The sequence below is a fragment of the Scleropages formosus genome, chromosome 2, assembly GCF_900964775.1.
Source record: "Scleropages formosus chromosome 2, fSclFor1.1, whole genome shotgun sequence".
In the NCBI taxonomy this organism is placed as follows: domain Eukaryota; kingdom Metazoa; phylum Chordata; class Actinopteri; order Osteoglossiformes; family Osteoglossidae; genus Scleropages; species Scleropages formosus.
Genome location: NC_041807.1, coordinates 39,064,191 through 39,084,175, shown reverse-complemented (window position 1 = coordinate 39,084,175; position 19,985 = coordinate 39,064,191). Strand labels below are relative to the sequence as shown.

General features: G+C 40.1%; 3 protein-coding genes and 2 long non-coding RNA genes across 7 annotated transcripts in view; 4 read left to right on the top strand and 1 right to left on the bottom strand.

Moving 5' to 3' along the window:
• LOC114909298 (NACHT, LRR and PYD domains-containing protein 12-like) overlaps positions 1 to 19,985 on the bottom strand; it is a 454,333-nt gene that overhangs the window by 158,891 nt on the left and 275,457 nt on the right. The window lies entirely within an intron of this gene.
• The window catches only part of LOC108922354 (tumor necrosis factor receptor superfamily member 14-like), an 83,035-nt gene that overhangs the window by 36,363 nt on the left and 26,687 nt on the right, over positions 1 to 19,985 (top strand). The window lies entirely within an intron of this gene.
• On the top strand, positions 5,805 to 7,683 carry LOC114909323 (uncharacterized). The gene is made up of 4 exons (XR_003797229.1): positions 5,805 to 5,900; positions 6,016 to 6,141; positions 6,266 to 6,421; positions 7,602 to 7,683. It is a non-coding gene; the product is annotated as an uncharacterized LOC114909323 (long non-coding RNA).
• On the top strand, positions 7,901 to 9,121 carry LOC114909326 (uncharacterized). Its single transcript, XR_003797232.1, has 3 exons — positions 7,901 to 8,022; positions 8,327 to 8,374; positions 8,580 to 9,121. It is a non-coding gene; the product is annotated as an uncharacterized LOC114909326 (long non-coding RNA).
• The window catches only part of LOC108922356 (tumor necrosis factor receptor superfamily member 5-like), a 533,457-nt gene continuing 526,140 nt past the window's right edge, over positions 12,669 to 19,985 (top strand). The window contains exons 1-12 of one of the 3 annotated variants that reach the window (XR_003797214.1): positions 12,669 to 12,916; positions 13,236 to 13,345; positions 15,483 to 15,620; positions 16,659 to 16,761; positions 16,893 to 17,018; positions 17,112 to 17,267; positions 17,595 to 17,682; positions 17,825 to 18,015; positions 18,166 to 18,185; positions 18,320 to 18,367; positions 18,556 to 18,756; positions 19,075 to 19,159. Coding sequence is in view for 1 of the 3 variants with exons in the window: in XM_029247631.1 (XP_029103464.1) it covers positions 15,603 to 15,620; positions 16,659 to 16,761; positions 16,893 to 17,018; positions 17,112 to 17,267; positions 17,595 to 17,682; positions 17,825 to 18,015; positions 18,166 to 18,185; positions 18,320 to 18,367; positions 18,556 to 18,585 (780 nt within the window). In the remaining 2 variants the exon portion in view is untranslated. Of the gene's footprint in view, positions 12,917 to 13,235; positions 13,346 to 15,482; positions 15,621 to 16,658; positions 16,762 to 16,892; positions 17,019 to 17,111; positions 17,268 to 17,594; positions 17,683 to 17,824; positions 18,016 to 18,165; positions 18,368 to 18,555; positions 18,784 to 19,074; positions 19,160 to 19,985 lie in introns of those variants that run through there. The other 2 variants (XM_029247631.1, XR_003797213.1) reach the window with 2 other exon arrangements.

Genomic DNA, 19,985 nt, shown 5'->3' with positions numbered 1-19,985 from the left:
ACTTTTAACATGAACAAAATACAAAAGAAAACTATTATTAGTAATATTTCCAACCGGAGTTCAGAACAGAGCAAAACAACTGTCTGAAGGGAAAATCAAAATGAAACCTACATTCCAGACAATGAAAATTAATTTCCATATTGAAAGGTAGTAATGTATTGTGCAGATTTTTCTTCCAATAGCCCAAATGTGTTTCAAGTAAATTTTGGTCACCCTACATTGCTGTGTGTGTGTGACAATCGATTGTTTTTTTTTTTTTAAACCAACATGTTACTGTTTGAAAGCCATGATCTTCTGAGTTGCCTTCAGAAAGTTAATTAAACTAGTGGTAAAACTGTGCACAACTGACTGTAAAAGGTCAAAAGTGTAAAACGTAGTACTTTTACACACACACAAAATGTCTGAACCGCTTGTCCCATACAGGGTCGCGGGGAACCGGAGCCTAACCCGGCAACTCAGGGCGCAAGGCTGGAGAGGGAGGGGACACACCCAGGACGGGATGCCAGTCCATCGCAAGGCACCCCAAGCGGGACTCAAACCCCAGACCCACTGGAAAGCAGAACCTGGCCAAACCCGCTGCGCCACCGCGCCCCCCGTGGCGTAGTACTTTTACATTTACTCCAAAGCGACGTACATCTCGAGAAAAAAATAATGACATAGTAGAAATACGAGGGGCGCGGTGGCGCAGCAGGTTTGGCCGGGTCCTGCTCTCCGGTCGGTCTAGCGTTCGAGTCCCGCTTGGGGTGCCTTGCGACGGACTGGCGTCCTCCCCGGATGTGACCCCTCCAGCCCTTCCCCGTGTTGTCGGGCTCGGCTCCGGTTCGCCGCGACCCCGCCTGGGATGAGCAGCTTCACCCTGTGTGTGTGTGTGTGTGTAAGCAGAAGAGAAGATGCCGTAGTGAACACTAACATGTATATGAACCTCATAGATTCATACAGCACATATTTTGTTTAAAATTTGTAGTGATTCTTACCTTGAATTGTTACATGACGCCGAATCCTCCCGTATCGCTCGATGCCTGTAAGTTACCGAAAGTGTCCAAGTTTTCCAGTTTTAACTGGACAATTAAATTATCTACGCGGTTACAGAGAAATATAGTTCTCTAGAACACAGCTACTATATTCCACTTTCCAGGCAATAATATTCCAAGTTCTCCTTAACAAAGATCAGACCCGCTGTAGACTAAAACCTGCTCCGGTTTCCTACCTTTCGCTTTTATTAAATGAAGCTGAACTCCGCCTCAGGACGATATTCAAGACGTCTCCCACCACCAGTCTTTCTCTGTTTTTTTTTTTTTTTTTCCATTATCATCGTATCATACAGTTTTAAGCAGACCACAGAAGTGCACCGTTTATTTTCACTAAAACAGCCCAGTCGCTCCGATAGTAAACTGTGTGTAAATGTGGACTCGAGCTATGTTAGTGTTCACTGCGGCAGCTTTTCTTCTGTTTATACATTTGTATTTTTTCTCTGAGATGTACGTCGTCGCTTATTTATTTTATGTACTGATATGTGGAGAAAAAATGTACTGTGTTTTACTGTATTGAACTTTTCCAGCGAATTGTGCAGTTTTACCACTACTAGTTGAGTAACTTCAGGCAGCAGAGATCATGGCTTTTTAAACAGAAACATGATGAACATGTGATGTTGGTGAAAAATCATTAATCGATTTTCAGGAACTTGTCGTTTTGGTCCGGAGATTCGGCTATAAATGTAGGTTGGGGGAACAGGGCACACGGCAATGTACATGATTATGTAGGGTCACCAATTCACTTTAACACATCATGTGTTTGGACTATTGGAGGGAGAATCTGCACAAAACATATCCTTCAAATACGGAAATGAATTTTCATTGTCTGGAACATAAGTTTTGTCGTGGTTTCCAGAGACAACACACCAGACTCTTTGGGTAGTTTCTAAACGCAAGTAGCCTTTGTTACAAAGTAACAAAGCCAGGTTGGTTTGTAGAGCAACTGGCAGACAGTACCTTTTACAGTTTTGGATTAACCGGACACTTTTTTTTTATGTGGTCCAGATCCCCCTTGGATCTGGCCACTATTTGCAGCTGTTTCAGTTACTAAATGTATCCAGAACAGCGTTTGAACATCTTTTTTTCTTCACCTTGTTCTTACCACCATCTGGCTCTTGCTCTGTTAATAAAGGAAATAAATACCAGCCGGGTCAAACAACTTGTGTGATTCTGTGAGTGAGTGCGATCACACACTAGTAGAGCAGGGATCTGTAATCTGTGTTTTCACAGTGAAACTAAAAGTATCGGCAGATTAAATTCCAATGTTATTTGAGCAGGGGGGGGGGGCAGTGGCGCAGTGGGTTGGACCAGGGTCCTGCTCTCCGGTGGGTCTGGGGTTCGAGTCCTGCTTGGGGTGCCTTGTGATGGACTGGCGTCCCGTCCTGGGTGTGTCCCCCTCCGGCCTTACGCCCTGTGTTGCCGGGTAGGCTCCGGTTCCCCGTGACCCCGTATGGGACAAGCGGTTCTGAGAATGTGTGTGTGTGTGTGTGTGTGTGTGTTATTTGAGCATTGCGTACAAAGTGTGTGTAAATAGGTTTGATCACAGAGTGAACTTCTCACAGTACAAGTCATATCAAGTGGTTTTTATCTATTTTTTCTTTTTATTTATTTGTATTTTCCCTCAAAGGTTTGCAGCTCTTTCCCAATTAATCTCTGAAGACAAACTGCAGTAAAAAGGCAATTTGATCACTTTCAATTTGTCTATAAACCTCAATTGTCCAGAGACCTCAGGTTAACTGCAGCACACAGGTCAAGAAGCCCTGATCTAGTGTGTGATTATACACAACACACACACTCTACACCTGCTCAGCCTTGTGCCCTGTGTTTGTAGGATAGGCTCCGGGCCACTGTGACCCTGACTTGGAGAAGCGGATTCTGGTCGAGCGAGAACAAGAACTGCAGTAAGTTGTATGTGCAGTAGGTGGAACTAAAATCCAAAAGGTATTTAGTTCACATCATGCAAAATGTTTTAAAAGCAACAGTAAAATTGCACCGTTTCTGTACATGATAAAACTAATGATATTGGGATTATTGTAAATTAGTAATAACTGTGGAAAATGTTTCACTTTCAGTTCTCCCTTAAGTAAAGAATATAACAGAGACATTTGAAAAACATTAACCCCAGTTCTGAGTAGAGAGGTAAACTGGTCAAGGTTACAGTATAATTACAGTCCCAACAGCATTGTAAGACCATCTTTATTATTTGCTGACTTTTTTCCATGTACACTTGCTGACTTGATCTGAAAAAAGTTTTCACTCATTATGAAATGTACAAACATGACAGTGAATCTGTAATATGGTTATGGATAATAAACAAATGAAAGAGAGAAAATTGAGGCCAATATGGTATTTGGGGGGGTGGTGCAGCGGGCTTGGCTGCGTCCTGCTCTCTGGCAGGTCTGGGGTTTGAGTCCTGCTTGGGGTGCTTTGTGGTGGACTGATGTCCCGTCCAGGGTGTGTGTGTGTGTGTGTGTGTGTGTGTGTGTGTGTGTGGTATTTGCAGAAGCCCTCCATGAACTTTCTTAGTCTCCCCTGAGATGAGTGAATTGTATAAGTCATCAAAGTCCAGATGTCTGGTTGTGAAGAAGGTGGTTAATAATTAATAAGTTTTCCTTCCAGTTGATTTTTTAAAATTATTATGACCTGTTTTTGTTGTCAGGGACTGTACCTCGGAACGGCATGGTGGTGGCAGTGTTGGTGAAGAAGAAGTGAAACGTAGCCCTCGAATTTAGTTGCAGAAGAAGAATTTATTCTGGTATTCAGTCATTGTTTACATGTTTTATTCAATATTGATGTATCAGATTAGTCCCTGAGGTCACACGTGCCACTCTACCTACCTGCTGAGGTATAAAGTGTAATAAACTGCTAGGTGTTACATGATTGATTTGCTCACACCAGTCACTGGTTCATTTTGAACTTTCATGAATTCATGGTTTTACTGTCAATGATATTATTGGGCTTTGCAGTTGCACAGTGACTGTTGAAAGGCCCAAAAAAGTTGATAGATTTTCAGTCCATTACATATAAGGAAGTAACAGAGCAAGTTAGTTTGGAACACACTCCATTTAGAAAGTGCCACACATGGTAAAACACACAGTAGGTTACGCAGCATTCTTCTCTGCTTCATTTGACTTTTTTCAGCCCTTTCTGGGTATGAAGGCACAAAAGTATTTGAATTCATCATGTTCAGTCAATCTACATTGAGAATCGTCAACAGTGGAATCAGGCCAAGTTTAGTGTGAAATAAAAGTAAAAACAGTGATCGTGGAGAAATGGGCTTAAGAAGCAGTCAAGTAGATACTGCAGGTAACAGAAACCATGTACCTCCTGACTGAAATATAAATGCACTGAAATGAGTCTCTTTTTCCTCAGGTTGAAGAATGAACTTTTACAACTGAACATGGTTGCAAAAGGATAAAAACAGCTTGATATAAGATATTATTATTTAACTCGCATTTATGGGCACTTCTCAAACACTTCTTATTTTTTCCTCAATGGATTTGGATGTGATGTTCTACCAAGTGGTATGTAAGAATAATTGTCTTTTCTGTCTTTCAGTTAAGAGCACTTACCTTGTGTGTGTTTGAGTCCAGTTATTGCAATTTTCTTTGCTTGAAAATAAAATGCACATATTAATAAGCTGTAGCTACCTCTGACTCCCCACAGAAACCAGCTGTCAATATCAGTTAAATAATGTACTTTATAAACACACTCTGCTGCATTCAGTGAATTATGTGATTCTTGTCACTGCATTCTTGGTCATAGTCTGCCTTCAAATAGTGTGGTGTGATGAATATGTTGTTTGGGGGATTTCAGCATATTTTATGTCAGTGTATTTTTTAAAGTAGTATTTTACAAACAAATCTTATAAAATGCAGTACAGTGGACTCCTGGCTAACGGCCACCCTGGTCTTCGTAGAAATTAATTAATCTGAATATTGTCTTATTCACCAGCCTACGTCCCGTTAGTGTCCACTGGTCTCGTTGTTCTATTTGGTCCCAGAGTACATTCAGGGTTCGAGTGCCCAGTGCACCTCTCTCCAGGCTGCCCAGATTCCCTCTAGCCAATCAGTGCGCAGCAGCCTTTACTCTCAATCAATTAAATTTATCTAATTTTATGCAAATTAGTGACAATAGCTGGAGCTGTACTCACAAAAGACCACAAATATTTTAACGTAACACCAAGAAAACTTGTCCAGTATGTAAGAGCAGAGCCTTTTAGTGAAGTCACACTGAAAACACCTTCTGATTAAGATCCCAGATGAGAATTCACCTTAACAAGGTACCGCTTCAGTCTGAAGGCAGGAGAGCTGTCACCACAAAAAAAAAAAAAAGAAAGAAAACAGATATTGTTGTGATTAAAATGTGAAAGATATTGATTTTCTCCAGTGAGGGAGAAAATTCAATATTTGTGTTTTTCATTTATTTTTACCATAAAACATCTTAGTTGGCATTTTTTGCAAAAATGAAGTGTTCTTTAATAACATGCATATCTCTTATTCTTGGTACATGTTTTCCTATAGCTTCAATGTTTCGCAACAAATTTATTTGATACCCATGTGTAATATCTAAAATGAAAAGTTTCTTCTCTCCTCAGATATATGAAGTGTTTCTTCTGATTTTTAAAATCTAACATGTTCTCCATGTTATAAATTGAATATAAAATAAATTGATATACATTTATGCATTTTATTTTGAAACCTGAACAGGACATGCCTATTGTTTTTTTTTAATTCTTAAATGTGCCTTTTTATTTATTTCTTCAGATATATGCATCTTTCATTCTGATTATGGAACATAATCACTGCTCTGCGTGTAATGGGACTGAATATAAAGTATATGAAAGATGTTGTCCTGCCTGTGATCCTGGTGGGTTTTGTTTATTCTGTCACTTATATATCAAAACTGTTACAGCACATTTTTTCATTGGGGAACATTATTATTTGAAAACAGCAAAAAATTACTAACATACACTTTTCTTTAGGATTTTGTGTTCAACTACATTGTACAGCAGCTTACACAACAAAGTGTGTTCCATGTCCTGAATCTACATTCACTAATAAACCACATGGACGCCGAATTTGCAACCCCTGTACAACCTGTGATGAACGTAAGAATTCTCTCCCTTCAAAGAAAAGTTTGAACACATTTTTTAATTACAGAAAATGTTTTTAATGTAAACATGTATTTTCATTTAAATAATAGAACATTTTCTTGTCTGTATTTCTCCACAGATCTTGGTGTGAAGACAGTAAAGGAGTGTACAGCCTCTTCAGACACAGTGTGTGGAGTCCTGGAAGGGAACTATTGTACTGATCCCTATGAGGGAGGATGTAGAGCAGCACAGAAACACACAACCTGTAAACCTGGAGATTTCATCAGACACCCTGGTCTGATATGCTTAAATCCGTCTGTTTCATTTGTAATCTTGCAAATTTGTAATGTAATTTCAATTTCTTTCCAAACAATTATTGCGCAAAAACTCACTTTTTGCATTATGACTTTTATTTAAATTTTTATTCATTGCATATTTTATTGTAAATTTCTATTTATTGTTTTTAGTTGGAGGGGGACGTGGTGGCGCAATGGGTAGGACCGGGTCCTGCTCTCCAGTGGGTCTGGGGTTCAAGTCCCGCTTGGGGTGCCTTGTGACGGACTTGCGTCCCGTCCTGGGTGTGTCCCCTCCCCCTGCAGCCTTACGCCCTGTGTTGCCGGGTTAGGCTCCGGCTCCCCGCGACCCCATATGGGACAAGCGGTTCAGACGATGTGTGTGATGTGATGTGTTTTTAGTTGTCATCTATGTCACATTGTATTCCTGGGTAAAAGTTATTTCACTCCGATGTATGCAAAACGTTTTAAAAGCAACAGTAAAATTGTACCATTTCTGTACATGATAAAACTAATGATATTGGGATTATTGTAAATTAGTAATAACTGTGGAAAATGGTTCACTTTCAATTCTCCCTTAAGGAAAGAATATAACAGAGACATTTCAAAAACATTTACCCCACTTCTGAATAGAGGTAAACTGGTCAAGGTTACAGTATAATTACAGTCTCAACGGCATTGTAAGACCATCTCTATTATTTGCTGACTTTTTTCCATGTATGCTTGCTGCCTTGATCTGAAAAAAAGTTTTCATTCATATGAAATTTACAGACATGACTGACAGGGAATCTATAATATAATTATGGATAATAAACAAATGAATGATTGAAAATTGAGGTAAATATGGTATTTGCAGGGGGGCGCAGTGGCGCAGTGGGTTGGACCAGGGTCTTGCTCTCTGGTGGGTCTGGGGGTCGAGTCCTGCTTGGAGTGCCTTGTGGCAGACTGGCGTCCTGTCCTGGGTGTGTCCCCCCCCGTCCAGTCTTACGCCCTGTGTTGCCGGGTTTAGCTCCGGCTCCCCGCGACCCCGTATGGGACAAGCGGTTCAGAAAGTGTGTGTGTGTGTGTGTGTGTGTGTGTGTGTGTGTGTGTGTGTTCCAAACATACTGTGGAAGTGACAGTAAACTTCACACATTGATTTTAGGGTTTGGTAAATTTTTTTTGTTTGTTTTACTATTATAGGAACAGATTCTACTGACACTGTGTGTGAAATCTGCCCTGAAAACTCGTTCTCAGATGGATCTTCTACCTCCTGTACACCACACACAGAGTAAGTCTGTCGTGATTCTTGTTTTTGTCATTAACTTCTTAGTTTTTATTTAATTGCATAAAAGAAAAATGCAACAAATTTTATGTTCAATGTGTGTGAAGTATATAATATATAATGTATATATTTAAATGCATTTTCACAGCTGCCAATCCAAAGGATTTCCCACAGTGAAACCAGGAGACAGTGTGTCTGATTCTCAGTGTGGAGAGAAGAATTGGGCTCCTCTGATAGCTGGGATACTTGGAATAATTTTAGTGTTATTTCTAGTTGGAGGAGGAGTAACACTGTACAAATCAGGGTTCTGTTCAAAGAAAAACAACTCCAGTAAACCAGGTAAGACAATTTTAATGACTTTGTATACACAAAGACTGTCCATTAAAAATTTACCAAATAACCTTTAGTTTTGCCATTAACACTGAAATTAAATATTCAAATAGACATTGAGATAGAACAAATCTAACACTTAATTAGTTTTTTTAGGGCCCTTACAACAAAACCAGGTTTGTTTTAATGTGTTTTTGCCAATTTATTGTCCAATATTTCACAACATGTTTTATCATCTATACACTACTCTGGATTCATTTTTCTTTAAATTTGGTACAATTAACAATAATTCAGTGTTCTACTGTTATAACAGGAATGGCCACTGCAGCAAACAGAAGAAAGTGAAGTTGTTCAGAAACAAGTAAGAAATTGTATCATTAAATTATTAAAAGAAATTATCCATTGACTAAATGTGGCTTCTAGTTCATATTAGTCTTTAGTTGATATTGGCTCCGAAAAGACATCTTTAAAGTTTTAATATAATTACATTACTGTTCATTATTGGTACTGTTACTAAGTTCATGTTGTGTTGCTTTTCTTTAAAATCTTACTGTTTTTTTCCCCAGATTCCTGCTCAGATTTTCATAAATTGTTAAACCAATTAACAACATTTTGCACAGGATTAAATACCTCACCTCAGCCTGTTGAGCAGAGATCAGACGGTGAAGATGTGACAGCTGGTGTTTTCAGAGCAAAATGAGAAGGCTGTTAAGCCCATGAAATATCATCCACTCATGACCCCTAATTGCTTATCCTAAAGTAGAGTTCCTGCAGTCTGGAGCCCATCCTGGAAGCACAAGGCACCAGGCTACTCAATGTTCACCCTGGACAGGATGACAGTCCATCACAGGAGAGTGACACACGCACGAAGGGCAATTAAGTGTCACCAATCTACCCGAAACATGCTTTTGGACTGTGGGAGGAAACCTGAGCACCTGCAGGAAACCCACACAAACATGGGAAGAACATGCAAACTCCAAGAGTGAACTAAGCAAACCTACATCGCATTGTACAGTCCAGGTGCTGGAAGTTGTACCTGCTGACACCCTCTGCTGAAGCATTATTTGGTGAAATGTTTTCCTGGAAGGGGGTGCGGTGGCGCAGTGGGTTGGGCCACAGTCCTCCTCTCTGGTGGGTCTGGGGTTCGAGTCCTGCTTGGGGTGCCTTGTGACGGACTGGTGTCCCGTCCTGGGTGTGTCCTCTCCCCCTCTGGCCTTATGCCCTCTGTTACCGGGTAGGCTCCGGTTCCCCGTGACCCCGTATGGGACAAGCGGTTCTGAAGGTGTGTGTTTTCCTGGAGTTTCTATAAATTGCTTCACATAGAGTTTTTTAAGAATTTTGCAACGGATGAATCATGGAACACAATACTGTAGACAAATGGAATGAGAGAAATGGGATTAATTCCAGTTACATAATCATGGATGACACATGTATGGAGATTAACAGTTTCAAGTTAGAAAATGCCAATTAGAAGTTCTTCAGAATCTTTAAAAAGCATAATTAATGCAAATACCATGACTTTATGACCAAACTAGTCACGTGACATCATCTTGGGACAAAGTTTAACACCATCTTTAGCACAGTCACTGGCACATGCAGTTTTATACTCTACAAATCACCTGAAATGCATGTCTTTGGGCAGAAACCAACAGGAACATAGAGAGAACATGAAAAGTGGACAGGCTGAGCTGGACTGAAAGTCACATCCAGATGTAGACGTTAGGCAGTTATGCCAATTTTTCTTTTTTTTTTTTTTTAAATTAGGACAACTCATGGTCTCATAGATTGAGTTATGTCTGAAGGATCCAGGCTCAGATCCCTGTGTCTGCCATTATCCTGAACTGATACAGTAAAAAAACTACCGAGAATAAATGGGTAAATCAGTGTAAAAAGATGTAGATAAAAACAGGAGTGAGTCCTCATTGACTAGTTTCACCTGTTATACCTCTGTGATCATGTCCCAATTTGGACTGTCCAAAACATGTCCATTTGTACATGGAGATAATTTATTTACATTGTTTTCATCAATTTCTTTTGTTTTACTGTTCTGTTATTTTTAATAAAAGTTTAAACATTAAGTGCTGTACATATGATTTTGTGAACCTTTTTTAAATGTGCACTGTGGAATAGCTATGAAAGAGCTGAAACAGTGCAGGTAAACAACCATACAGTATTATAGAGTAAATAATGAAGGAAAACCTGGAACCTTGTTATGTTGCATTATAATCAATATGAATTATAGGATAATTATCTATTTGAATGTGGAATTCGGTAATGCTTTAATAAAGGGGTCTTAATTTTGGCACTCAGAAATGCATAAAATTCTTTGGCCTTGAGTTCCATTTATTAATTGTCATTTATTTATTTTATTTTATGTTCAGTTTAGTGTCAGACTCGACAGGTAAAAAATTTCTCCATTCATCATTTCTGCTAATTAAAATCTTTATTCAGTAAATAAATTCTAAAAACTGTCATGTAAATAAGAAAATATAATAAAACAATAAGAGTCAATAAGACCAATATAAAGACTGCACGACAGAACCTTAAAAAAACTACCCCAAGGCTTAAAACCATAAATCATTAAAAGGACGTTACCCTGTAAGTCTATCGTTCAAGATGGGGGCATCCCATGATCTGTTCCCAGGGTCTTACCATACACCTTACCTCCCGTTTTTGGGTGTTTCCCTTTTCACAACACATCTCCCCTTTTAACAGGAGTCAGGGCCAGAGGCTTTCGGGTTGTCAGAGTTCATTTCCCTGATGGAAGTCACTGAGGTAGTTGGTAAGCACTACAGTGGCAAAGCACCAAGGGTGGATGAGATCCACCCAGAAATGCTTAAGGCCCTGGATGTTGCAGGGCTATCATGGTTGACACGCCTCTGCAATGTTGCATGGACCTCGGGGACAGTGCCCTTGGATTGGCAAACTGGGATGGTGGTCCGTATCTTTAAGAAAGGGGACCGGAGAGTGTGTGCCAACTATCGGGGCATCACACTTCTCAACCTCCCTGGGAAAGTCTACGCCGGGGTGCTGGAGATGAGGCTCCGGCCAACAGTTGAACCTCAGATTGAAGAGGAACAATGTGGATTCCATCATGGCCGTGGAACAGTGTACCAGCTTTTTACCCTCTCACTGATAACTGAAGGAACGTGGGAATTTGCTAATCCAGTCTACATGTGTTTTGTGGACTTGGAGAAGGCCTATGACCATGTTCCCCGGGAAATTCTGTGGGAGGTGCTTCGGGAGTATGGGGTACCGGGGCCACTACTGCGGGCCATTCGGTCCTTGTACATACGGAGCGAAAGCCGTGTCCGCATACTCGGCGTTAAGTCAAGCCTGTTCAGTGTGGGTGTTGGACTCCGTCAAGGCTGTGTGGTCAAGCCCCTTTGGCTGAATCCTGGCCCAAGTGCCCTCCTCAAGCCCCAGAGGAACTCGAGCTCCTCTCCTCTCGACTAAGGCCTTATATAAGGCCCTGTGCTTAAGGAGGGTCTCTGCCTCAACCCCGACCGGTGTCTTTTTACTCCACTTTACGGTAGCTGTGATCATCTCTTAAGTGAATTATAACTTGTATTTTCTGTTTACGTGTACTTTATGTTTCACGGCATTATTTACATAAACACACATATATTACACAGGGTCAGCCTTAGAACGTTGCGCTCAAATAAAGAGTGGATAAAGAGTGAAATCCACGCCTTGATATTGCGGCGCACAGCGCTGTGGGATTGGACAGGGCGAAGAAGCAGCGCTTATAAAGAACAATTTACTCAAACACCAACACGAGGGAAGCAATACTCTCAGTCCAAGAACCCCGTTTTTCCCAAGACCTTCGCGTATAGCCTGCCAGCCTAGCACCCCCTGATTCTCCCAACACACTGGGAGACACGGTCACCCTACCATTTTCCCCGTAAGTGCCCCCAGTGGTTACACACATTTAACATTATTTCCCATAATGCAACTATTTACATTTAAACACACACTCCCTCCTAAAACAGTAACGCGGGGTCGTTACAATATTATTACACTTCGCAGTACTGTTTATTTGATTGTTAAGTGGGTTTGTTGCGTTTATGTGTGTTGTCCCGTTGTTGGGTTCTTCACTGTTCTTTGTCTGAGGGAGGGGGTTGAGAGAAAGCGTGTGACGTAAGAGGTGTGGAAGTGCGCATGTGTGGGAGCGGAGTTGCGTCGGCGGGAAATGCGCATGTGTGGCAGCGGGAGAGGCGCTGTGTTTGCGGGATCTGTTACAGTTGTTTTTAAAAGTCTTTACTGCACCACTCTGCATACTTATAGCTCCATAAAAGTACTGTATAATGGTAGTCATTAGTAAACTGTCTTCTTTTTTGTATCTGTTCTTCTTGCTTTATGCCTGTGTTAATGCGCTCTGTTTGTGTCACTGCGTGAGAAGAGCGCCCTATGACTCTATTATAAAAATAATGGAATTGTTTATTATGGCGTTGATTGTGGACGAGACGGCAGCCTGTCTTATTGATCAGAACCTTAATAAACCCCAGACCTTTTGGAGTTATCCCTAGTGTGGTTCTGTATTCATTCGGGTCATTACAATATATAAATTGTATAGCGGACAAGTTCACTCAGTGATGAAACAAAACTTGTACTGCGCACGTGCGGCGTTTGTACAAATCGAACTGCGTCACTGATAAACACGATTAGTCCCCCAGAGTCACGAGCAGTTGAAGTTCGCACTGAAAAGGAAGCGCACGAAACTTTTACCCTGTTTACTCTCGAGTAATAAACTGGTGCGCTTCGACGCAGATTTACCACTGTTGGTGTTTCTGTGTTTTATTCCGACAGACGGTGTAATATTCCTGTTTACAATTACCGTGGTCCTGCGACTCTTTCATACCGGCGACGGGTAAAGAGAATCAACACGTGAAATATTTTCTGTGTAAGTATGAATATCATGGAAGGAATATGAAAGAAATTAAGGACTAAAATACTTTATTACTGTCCGAATGTGAATTAGAAGCTTTACGCCAATTCGAAAGGTTTTCAGCTCTTTTCCAATTCTCTCAAATTAATTTGCAGTAAAAAGTCGATTTGATCACTTTTAATTTGTTTATAAATAAACCTAAGTTGTCCAGAGACTTCGGGTTTAGCGCAGCGCACAGGTTAAGAAGCCCTGATCTGGTGTGTGGTTTTTGATGTGGGAATATGCACGACATACACACTCTACACCTGCTCAGCCTTGTGCCCTGTGTTTGTAGGATAGGCTCCGGGCCACTGTGACCCTGACTTGGAGAAGCGGATTCTGGTCGAGCGAGAACAAGAACTGCAGTAAATTGCATGTGCTGTAGGTGGAGCTCAAATCCAAAAGGTATTTAGTTCACATAATGGAAAACGTTTTATAAGTCACAGCGTTTCTATACACTATTGTGTTGTTTATTAAATTGCACAGAACTCAGTAAGGTTATTAATATTACTTGTGTCTTGATCAGAAAGTTTCAACAGCACCATAAGAGCCCACAGACACACACATTGACTGAAACCGCTTGTCCCAAGCGGGGTCGCGGTGAACCGGAGCCTAACCCTGTTACACAAGGTGCAGGACTGGAAGGGGAGGGGACACACCCAGGACAGGATGCCAGTCCATCACAAGGCACCCGAAGCGGGACTCGAACCCCAGACCCACCAGAGACCAGGCACAGGCCAAACCCATTGCACCCCCCCACCATAAGAGCATCGTTATTATTTGCTGACTTGATCTGAAAATAACTTTTCAATCATTATGAAATGTAGAAACATGACTGACAGTGAATCTATAATACAGTTATGGATTATAAGAAATGTAGGAAAGAAAATTGAGGTAAATATGGTATTTGCTGCAGATCTACATGAACTAGTTCAGTCACCCCTGAGATGAGTAGATTGTATAAGTCATCAAAGTCCAGATGTCTAGTTCTGAAGAAGGGAAATAATTAATAATAGTTTTCCTTCCTGTTGATTTTTTAAAAATTATGACGACTGTTATGGTTGTCAGGGACTGTACCTGGGAACGGCATAGTGGCAGCAGCGGTGGTGAAGAAGCAAAACATAGTCCTGGAACTTTAGTTGCAGAAGATGAAATTATTCTGGTATTCAGTCATTGTTCACGTTTTCTTCAATATCAATGCATCAGAGATCAGTCCCCAAGGTCACAAGTTCTGCTCTACCTACCTGCTGATGTATAAAGTGTAATGAACTGCTGGGTGTTACATGATTGAGGAGGCACGGTGGTGCAGTGGGCTTAGTGGGGGGCTGCTCTCTGGTGGGTCTGGGGTTCGAGTCCTGCTTCGGGTGCCTTGCAGCGGACTGGCATCCCATCCGTGGTGTGTCCCCTTCCCCCGAGCCCTGTGTTGCCGGGTTAGGCTCCGGCTCGCCACGACCCCGCTTGGGACGAGCAGTTTCAGACGTTTTGTGTGTGTGTGTTACACGATTGGTTTGCTCACACCAGTCATTGGTTTATTTTAAAGTTTTCTAACAAAGATTGATTATGCTACTATTGATGGTTTTACTGTTGATGGTATTATTGGGCTTTGCAGTTTCATAGTGACATTTCGGTTGACACTCCCAAAATAGGTGACCGGGTACTGGTCCATTACATATAAGGAATTCTGGAACACACTCCATTTAGAAAATGCCACAAATGGTCAAATATGCAGTAGGCTACACAGCATATCTTTTCTGCTACATATGACTTTTTCACCCTATCAGTGTTTTCACACGGACATTGGAGTAAAACTTGTATTTTCTGATCAGTCAGGACCAAAGTTTACGATGGAGTTTCAACCTTTACTGCACCGTTCCTGTTACACACAGAGGCTGGACACCAGATGTAGAACCCAAGTGCAGGATCTTTTGTTGTGAATCTTGAAGGGCAAACAAAACTCATGGTTGGGGACAGGCATGGGTTAAAGAATCAAGGTGCATATGCTGTTTTGTGGGAGAGTCCAAGGTCAGCAACAAAGGAGAATCAGATAAGGGGATGAGGATTAGGACTTGGGAAGGGCAGGGGGTGTAAGGTAAGGTAAGGAGATTGAAGCATAGAGGGAAAGGTTGTCTCAAAGAGATTCTGCCGTTTGGGAGCGGTGGTGTGGCAACCTTCATACTCCTTCCTGCTAATTACTGTCGGGTGTTGGTGTCCAGGGTCTGGTTGGGGGTGTGACAGTCCCCTTAATCTACTGAGTTTTAGGAAACCCACCATACATTGTTCAACTTAATCAAATGGGATACACTGTTACTGTTTTACCATTATGAGCATCTTCTAAAAGAATTTGAATCCATCATGTTCAGTCAATCTACACAGAGAACTGTCAATAGAGAAATCAGGCCAAGTTTAGAGTGAAATAAAAGGAAAAACAGTGATTATGGAGAAACGGGCTTAAGAAGCAGTCAAGTAGATACTGCAGGTAACAGAGACCATGTATCTCCTGGCTGAAATATAAATGTACTGAAATGAGTCTCTTTTTCCTCAGGTTGAAGAATGAACTGTTACAACTGAACATGGTTGCAAAGGATTAAAACAGCTTTATTTAAGATATTATTACTGAACTAAGATTTATGGGCACTTGATATTTTCCCCAGTGGATTTGGATATGATGTTCTACCAAACGGTATGTAAGAATGATTGTTTCCTTTGTTTATGAAGGAAGTTCACAAATTTTTCCATTTTTAAGTTAATAAGACTTACCTTGTGTGTCGAGATACATCAGATTGTTTGTATTTTTTTTCCTTGAAAATAAAATGTACATATTAATAAGCTGTAGCTACCACTGACTCCCCACAGAAACCAGCTGTCAATGTCAGTTAAATACTGTACCCTATATACACCTGGCTGCATTCAGTGAATTATGTGATTCTTGTCACTGCATTCTTGGTCAGTCTGGCCTCAGATAGTGGGGTGTGATGGATATGCTGGACTGGCCGCCCTATTTGATCTCAGAATACAACCAGGGTTTGTCACTTTAAATTGTCAATAATGGATAAATAGTGTTTATTTTAGATGTTTTTATTAATGTTAAATTATTTGAAATGTTGGGGGGACTTAAATATTTGGCCAAGAGGTGGTCTTGACATTGACATTTAAATTTACATTTATTCATTTAACAAACACTTCTGTACAGGTCAGACCATTTATATCTTACAATGCCTGAATCAGCTAATGTATAAGTTGGTTAACATCATACATTGTTGCAGAAATTAGTGACGTTAGCTGGAGCTCTACTCACAAAACACCACTAATATTTAAATATAATACAAAGGAAACTTGTACGGTATCTGAGAGCAGAGCTTTTTAGTAAAGTCACTCTGAAAACACCTCCTGATTAACATCCCAGATGAGCAGTCATCTTAACAAGGTACCACTCAGTCAGGTCAGTCTGAAGGCAGCAGAGGTGTCACCACAAAGATGGATATTGTTGTGATTACAGTGCGAATGATATTGATATCCTCTGATCAGGGGGGATAAATCTGCCATGTTTTTTTTATTTTTTTATTTTTTTAAAAGTGTCCTTTAATAACATGCATACTATTCTCTGCTTCATGTGGTTTCACCACCATGGCTTCAATGTTGTGCATCGTATTTCACCATTTATTGATTTGATACCCACATGTAATATCTGAAATGAAAAAAATTTTTTCCGTCTCCTCAGATATGTGCAGTGTTTCTTCTGCTTTTAAAATCTGACTTATGTCCTCCATGTGATCGGGCTGAATATGAAAAAAATGGAGAGTGTTGTCCCATGTGTCCACCTGGTAAGTTGTGTTTTATAGTATTGCAGCTGCTCAAATATACAGTGTTCAAATATTTGATTTGTGAATTACAGGCACATGTTCCCAGTTGGAAGAGGGTATCAAATGATAAGTACACATTTATTTTTCTTTAGGAACCCGAGTTCACAGACACTGTACAGCGTACACCAGTACTACATGTGTCCCATGTATTGGAGACACTTTCACCGACAAACCAAATGGTCTGATTTCCTGCTTTCCCTGTACAGTGTGTCAAAAAGGTGAGAAGTCATGTTTCAAATTAACCACTTTTTTTAAACTTGACAAATTAGTCATACAATCTGTCATGGATATTCTTGATTTTGCATCAACAGGTCTTGGTGTGAAGACAGTAAAGGAGTGTACAGCCTCTTCAGACACAGTGTGTGGAGTCCTGGAAGGGAACTATTGTATTGATCCTTATGGGGGAGGATGTAGAGCAGCACAGGAACACACAACCTGCAAACCTGGACACTTCATCAAACACCCTGGTCTGCTATGTTCATGTGTTTTAACTCCACCTGTTTGATTTATAATCTTGCAAATTTGTAATATAATCTCAATTTCTTTCCAAACAATTATCGCACAAAAACTCACTTTTTGCATTACGATTTTTAAATCTATTTAGACTTCTATTCATTGCACATTTTATTGTATATTTCTATGTATTGTTTTTAGTTGTCCTCCATGTCACATTGTGGTCCTGGAGAAATTCTATTTCAATCCAATGTATGTTCCAAACATATTGTGGAAGTGACAATAAAGATCATGTTGATTTTAGGGTTTGGTAATTTTTTTTGTTTGTTTTAATATTATAGGAACAGACTCTACTGACACCGTGTGTGAAATCTGCCCTGAAAACTCTTTCTCAGATGGATCTTCTACCTCCTGTACATCACACACAGAGTAAGTCTGTCATTATTCTTGTTTTTGTCATTATCTCCTTAGTTTTTATTTAACTGCATAAAACAAAAATGCAACTAATTTTATGTTCAATGTGTATGCAGTATATAATACATAATGTAAATATTTAAATGCATTTTCACAGCTGTCAATCCAAAGGACTTCCCACAGTGAAACCAGGAGACAGTGTGTCTGATTCTCAGTGTGGAGAGAAGAATTGGGCTCCTCTGATAGTTGGGATTGTACTTGGAATAATTTTAGTGTTATTACTCGTTGGAGGAGTAAAACTGTACAAATCACGGGTCTGTCCAAAGAAAAACAACTCCAGCAAACCAGGTAAGACAATTTTAATGACTTTTTATATACAAAGCAGGTCCATTAAAAATTGACCAAATTACCATCAGTTTTTCCATTAACACTGAAATTAACTATTAAAACTGACATTGAGATAGAATGAATCTAACACTAAATTCTTTTTTTTTTTAGGGCCCTTACAACAAGATCAGGTTTGTTTTAATATGTTTTTGCCAATTTATTGTGCAATATTTCACATGTTTTATCATCTGTATACTACTCTGGATTCATTTTTCTTGAAATTTGGTACAATTAACAATAATTAAATGTTCTGCTGTTATAACAGGAATGCCAACTGCAGCAATCAGAAGAAAGTGAAGTTGTTCAGAAACAAGTGAGAAATTCTATCATTAAATTATTAGAAGAAATTATCCATTGACTAAATGTGGTTTCTAGTTGATATTGGCTCCAAAAAAGACATCTTTATACTTTAATATAATTACATTACTGCTCATTATTACTGCTGTTACTAAGCTCATATTGTGTTGCTTTTCTTTAAAATCTCATTGTTTCTTTTCTCAGATTCCTGCTCAGATTCTCATAAATTGTTAAACAAACCAATAAACAATATTTTGCACAGAATTAAATACCTCACCTCAGCCTGTTGAGCAGAGATCAGACAGTGAAGATGTGACAGCTGGTGTTTTCGAAGCAGAATGAGAAGGCTGTTAAGCCCATGAAATATCATCCACTGACTCATGACCCATAACCACTTATCCGAAGGTAGGGTTCCTGTAGTTTGGAGACCATCCTGGAAGCACAGGGCACCAGGGCAGGCTACTCAGTGTTCACCCTGGACAGGATACCAGTCCACACACACGTTACAGGCAATTTAGTGTCACCAGTGCACCTGAAATATGCATTTGGACTGTGGGTGCAAACCCACCCAAACATGGGAAGAACATGCAACCTTCAAGAGTTAGTTAATCAAACCTACATCCAGTTGTACAGTCCAGGTGCTGGGAGACAGAAGTTCTGCCTGTTGACACTCTCTTCTGAAGTATTATTTTGTGAAATGTTTTTGTGAACTGCTTCACGTAGAGTTTTAGAAGAATTTCACAACAGATGAATCATTGGATAGAACATTGAAGACAAGAAGTACAATGAGAAAACTGGGACTAATTCCTGTAAAACAGATCCATTGACTTTTCTGGATAAACAGCAGTGCCAAATGAAGAATCCTGTTCTGTTTTCTTTCCCTTGAGCAAGGTACTTACCCTGAACTAATGTAGTAAAAATTACAGAACTGTGTAACTGGGTAAGGGACACAGTGGCAAAATATTACTGACGACCATGTAGCTTTTCCCTAGATGTTCTCTCATGGCTCTGACTTCCCACAGAATATGGACTAAATTGAGCCCATTCAAAAAGAGAGTTCACAGGTTGTACACTACAGGGAAAAGGTGTGTAATGTAGCAGTCAGCCTTAAATCCCCTGTCCTATTTTTGTAGGAAATCAACATAAATATGAAAAAAGTATTTTTGTAATTATTTCTAAATGTGGTGTTTCTATATTGTTCATGTTTCTCCATCCTTGTTCTTTGTTCTTGTTAGTGTTTCCTCTTTGGAAATCAGGTTATTTCAGAACAAAAGTGATTATGTGGACAGAAAATAACTTTAGAAGCACATGTCATGCGCCATGAACATATAATGAGTATAACAAGCAGCATTGTAACCGGAGCTTTTCTATATTTTTTATTCTCTATTCAGTTTCATCTGTACGAGTGGAAAGGGTCACCAGCCTTTATCTATCAGCTTCCCACGTGGCAGATGCCCTCAAAACAAGCAGAGCCGCTCTTCTACAGTAACTCTGATTAATATGATTAATATTAAATAAAATCTAAACCCGACTGTGTTTCCCCCGCACTTTACACACCTTCCATTTGACAAAACTGAACCCAGAGCTCTGAATGCCGCGACAAACTGACAGCAAAGAAGACCAACTCTGCGATG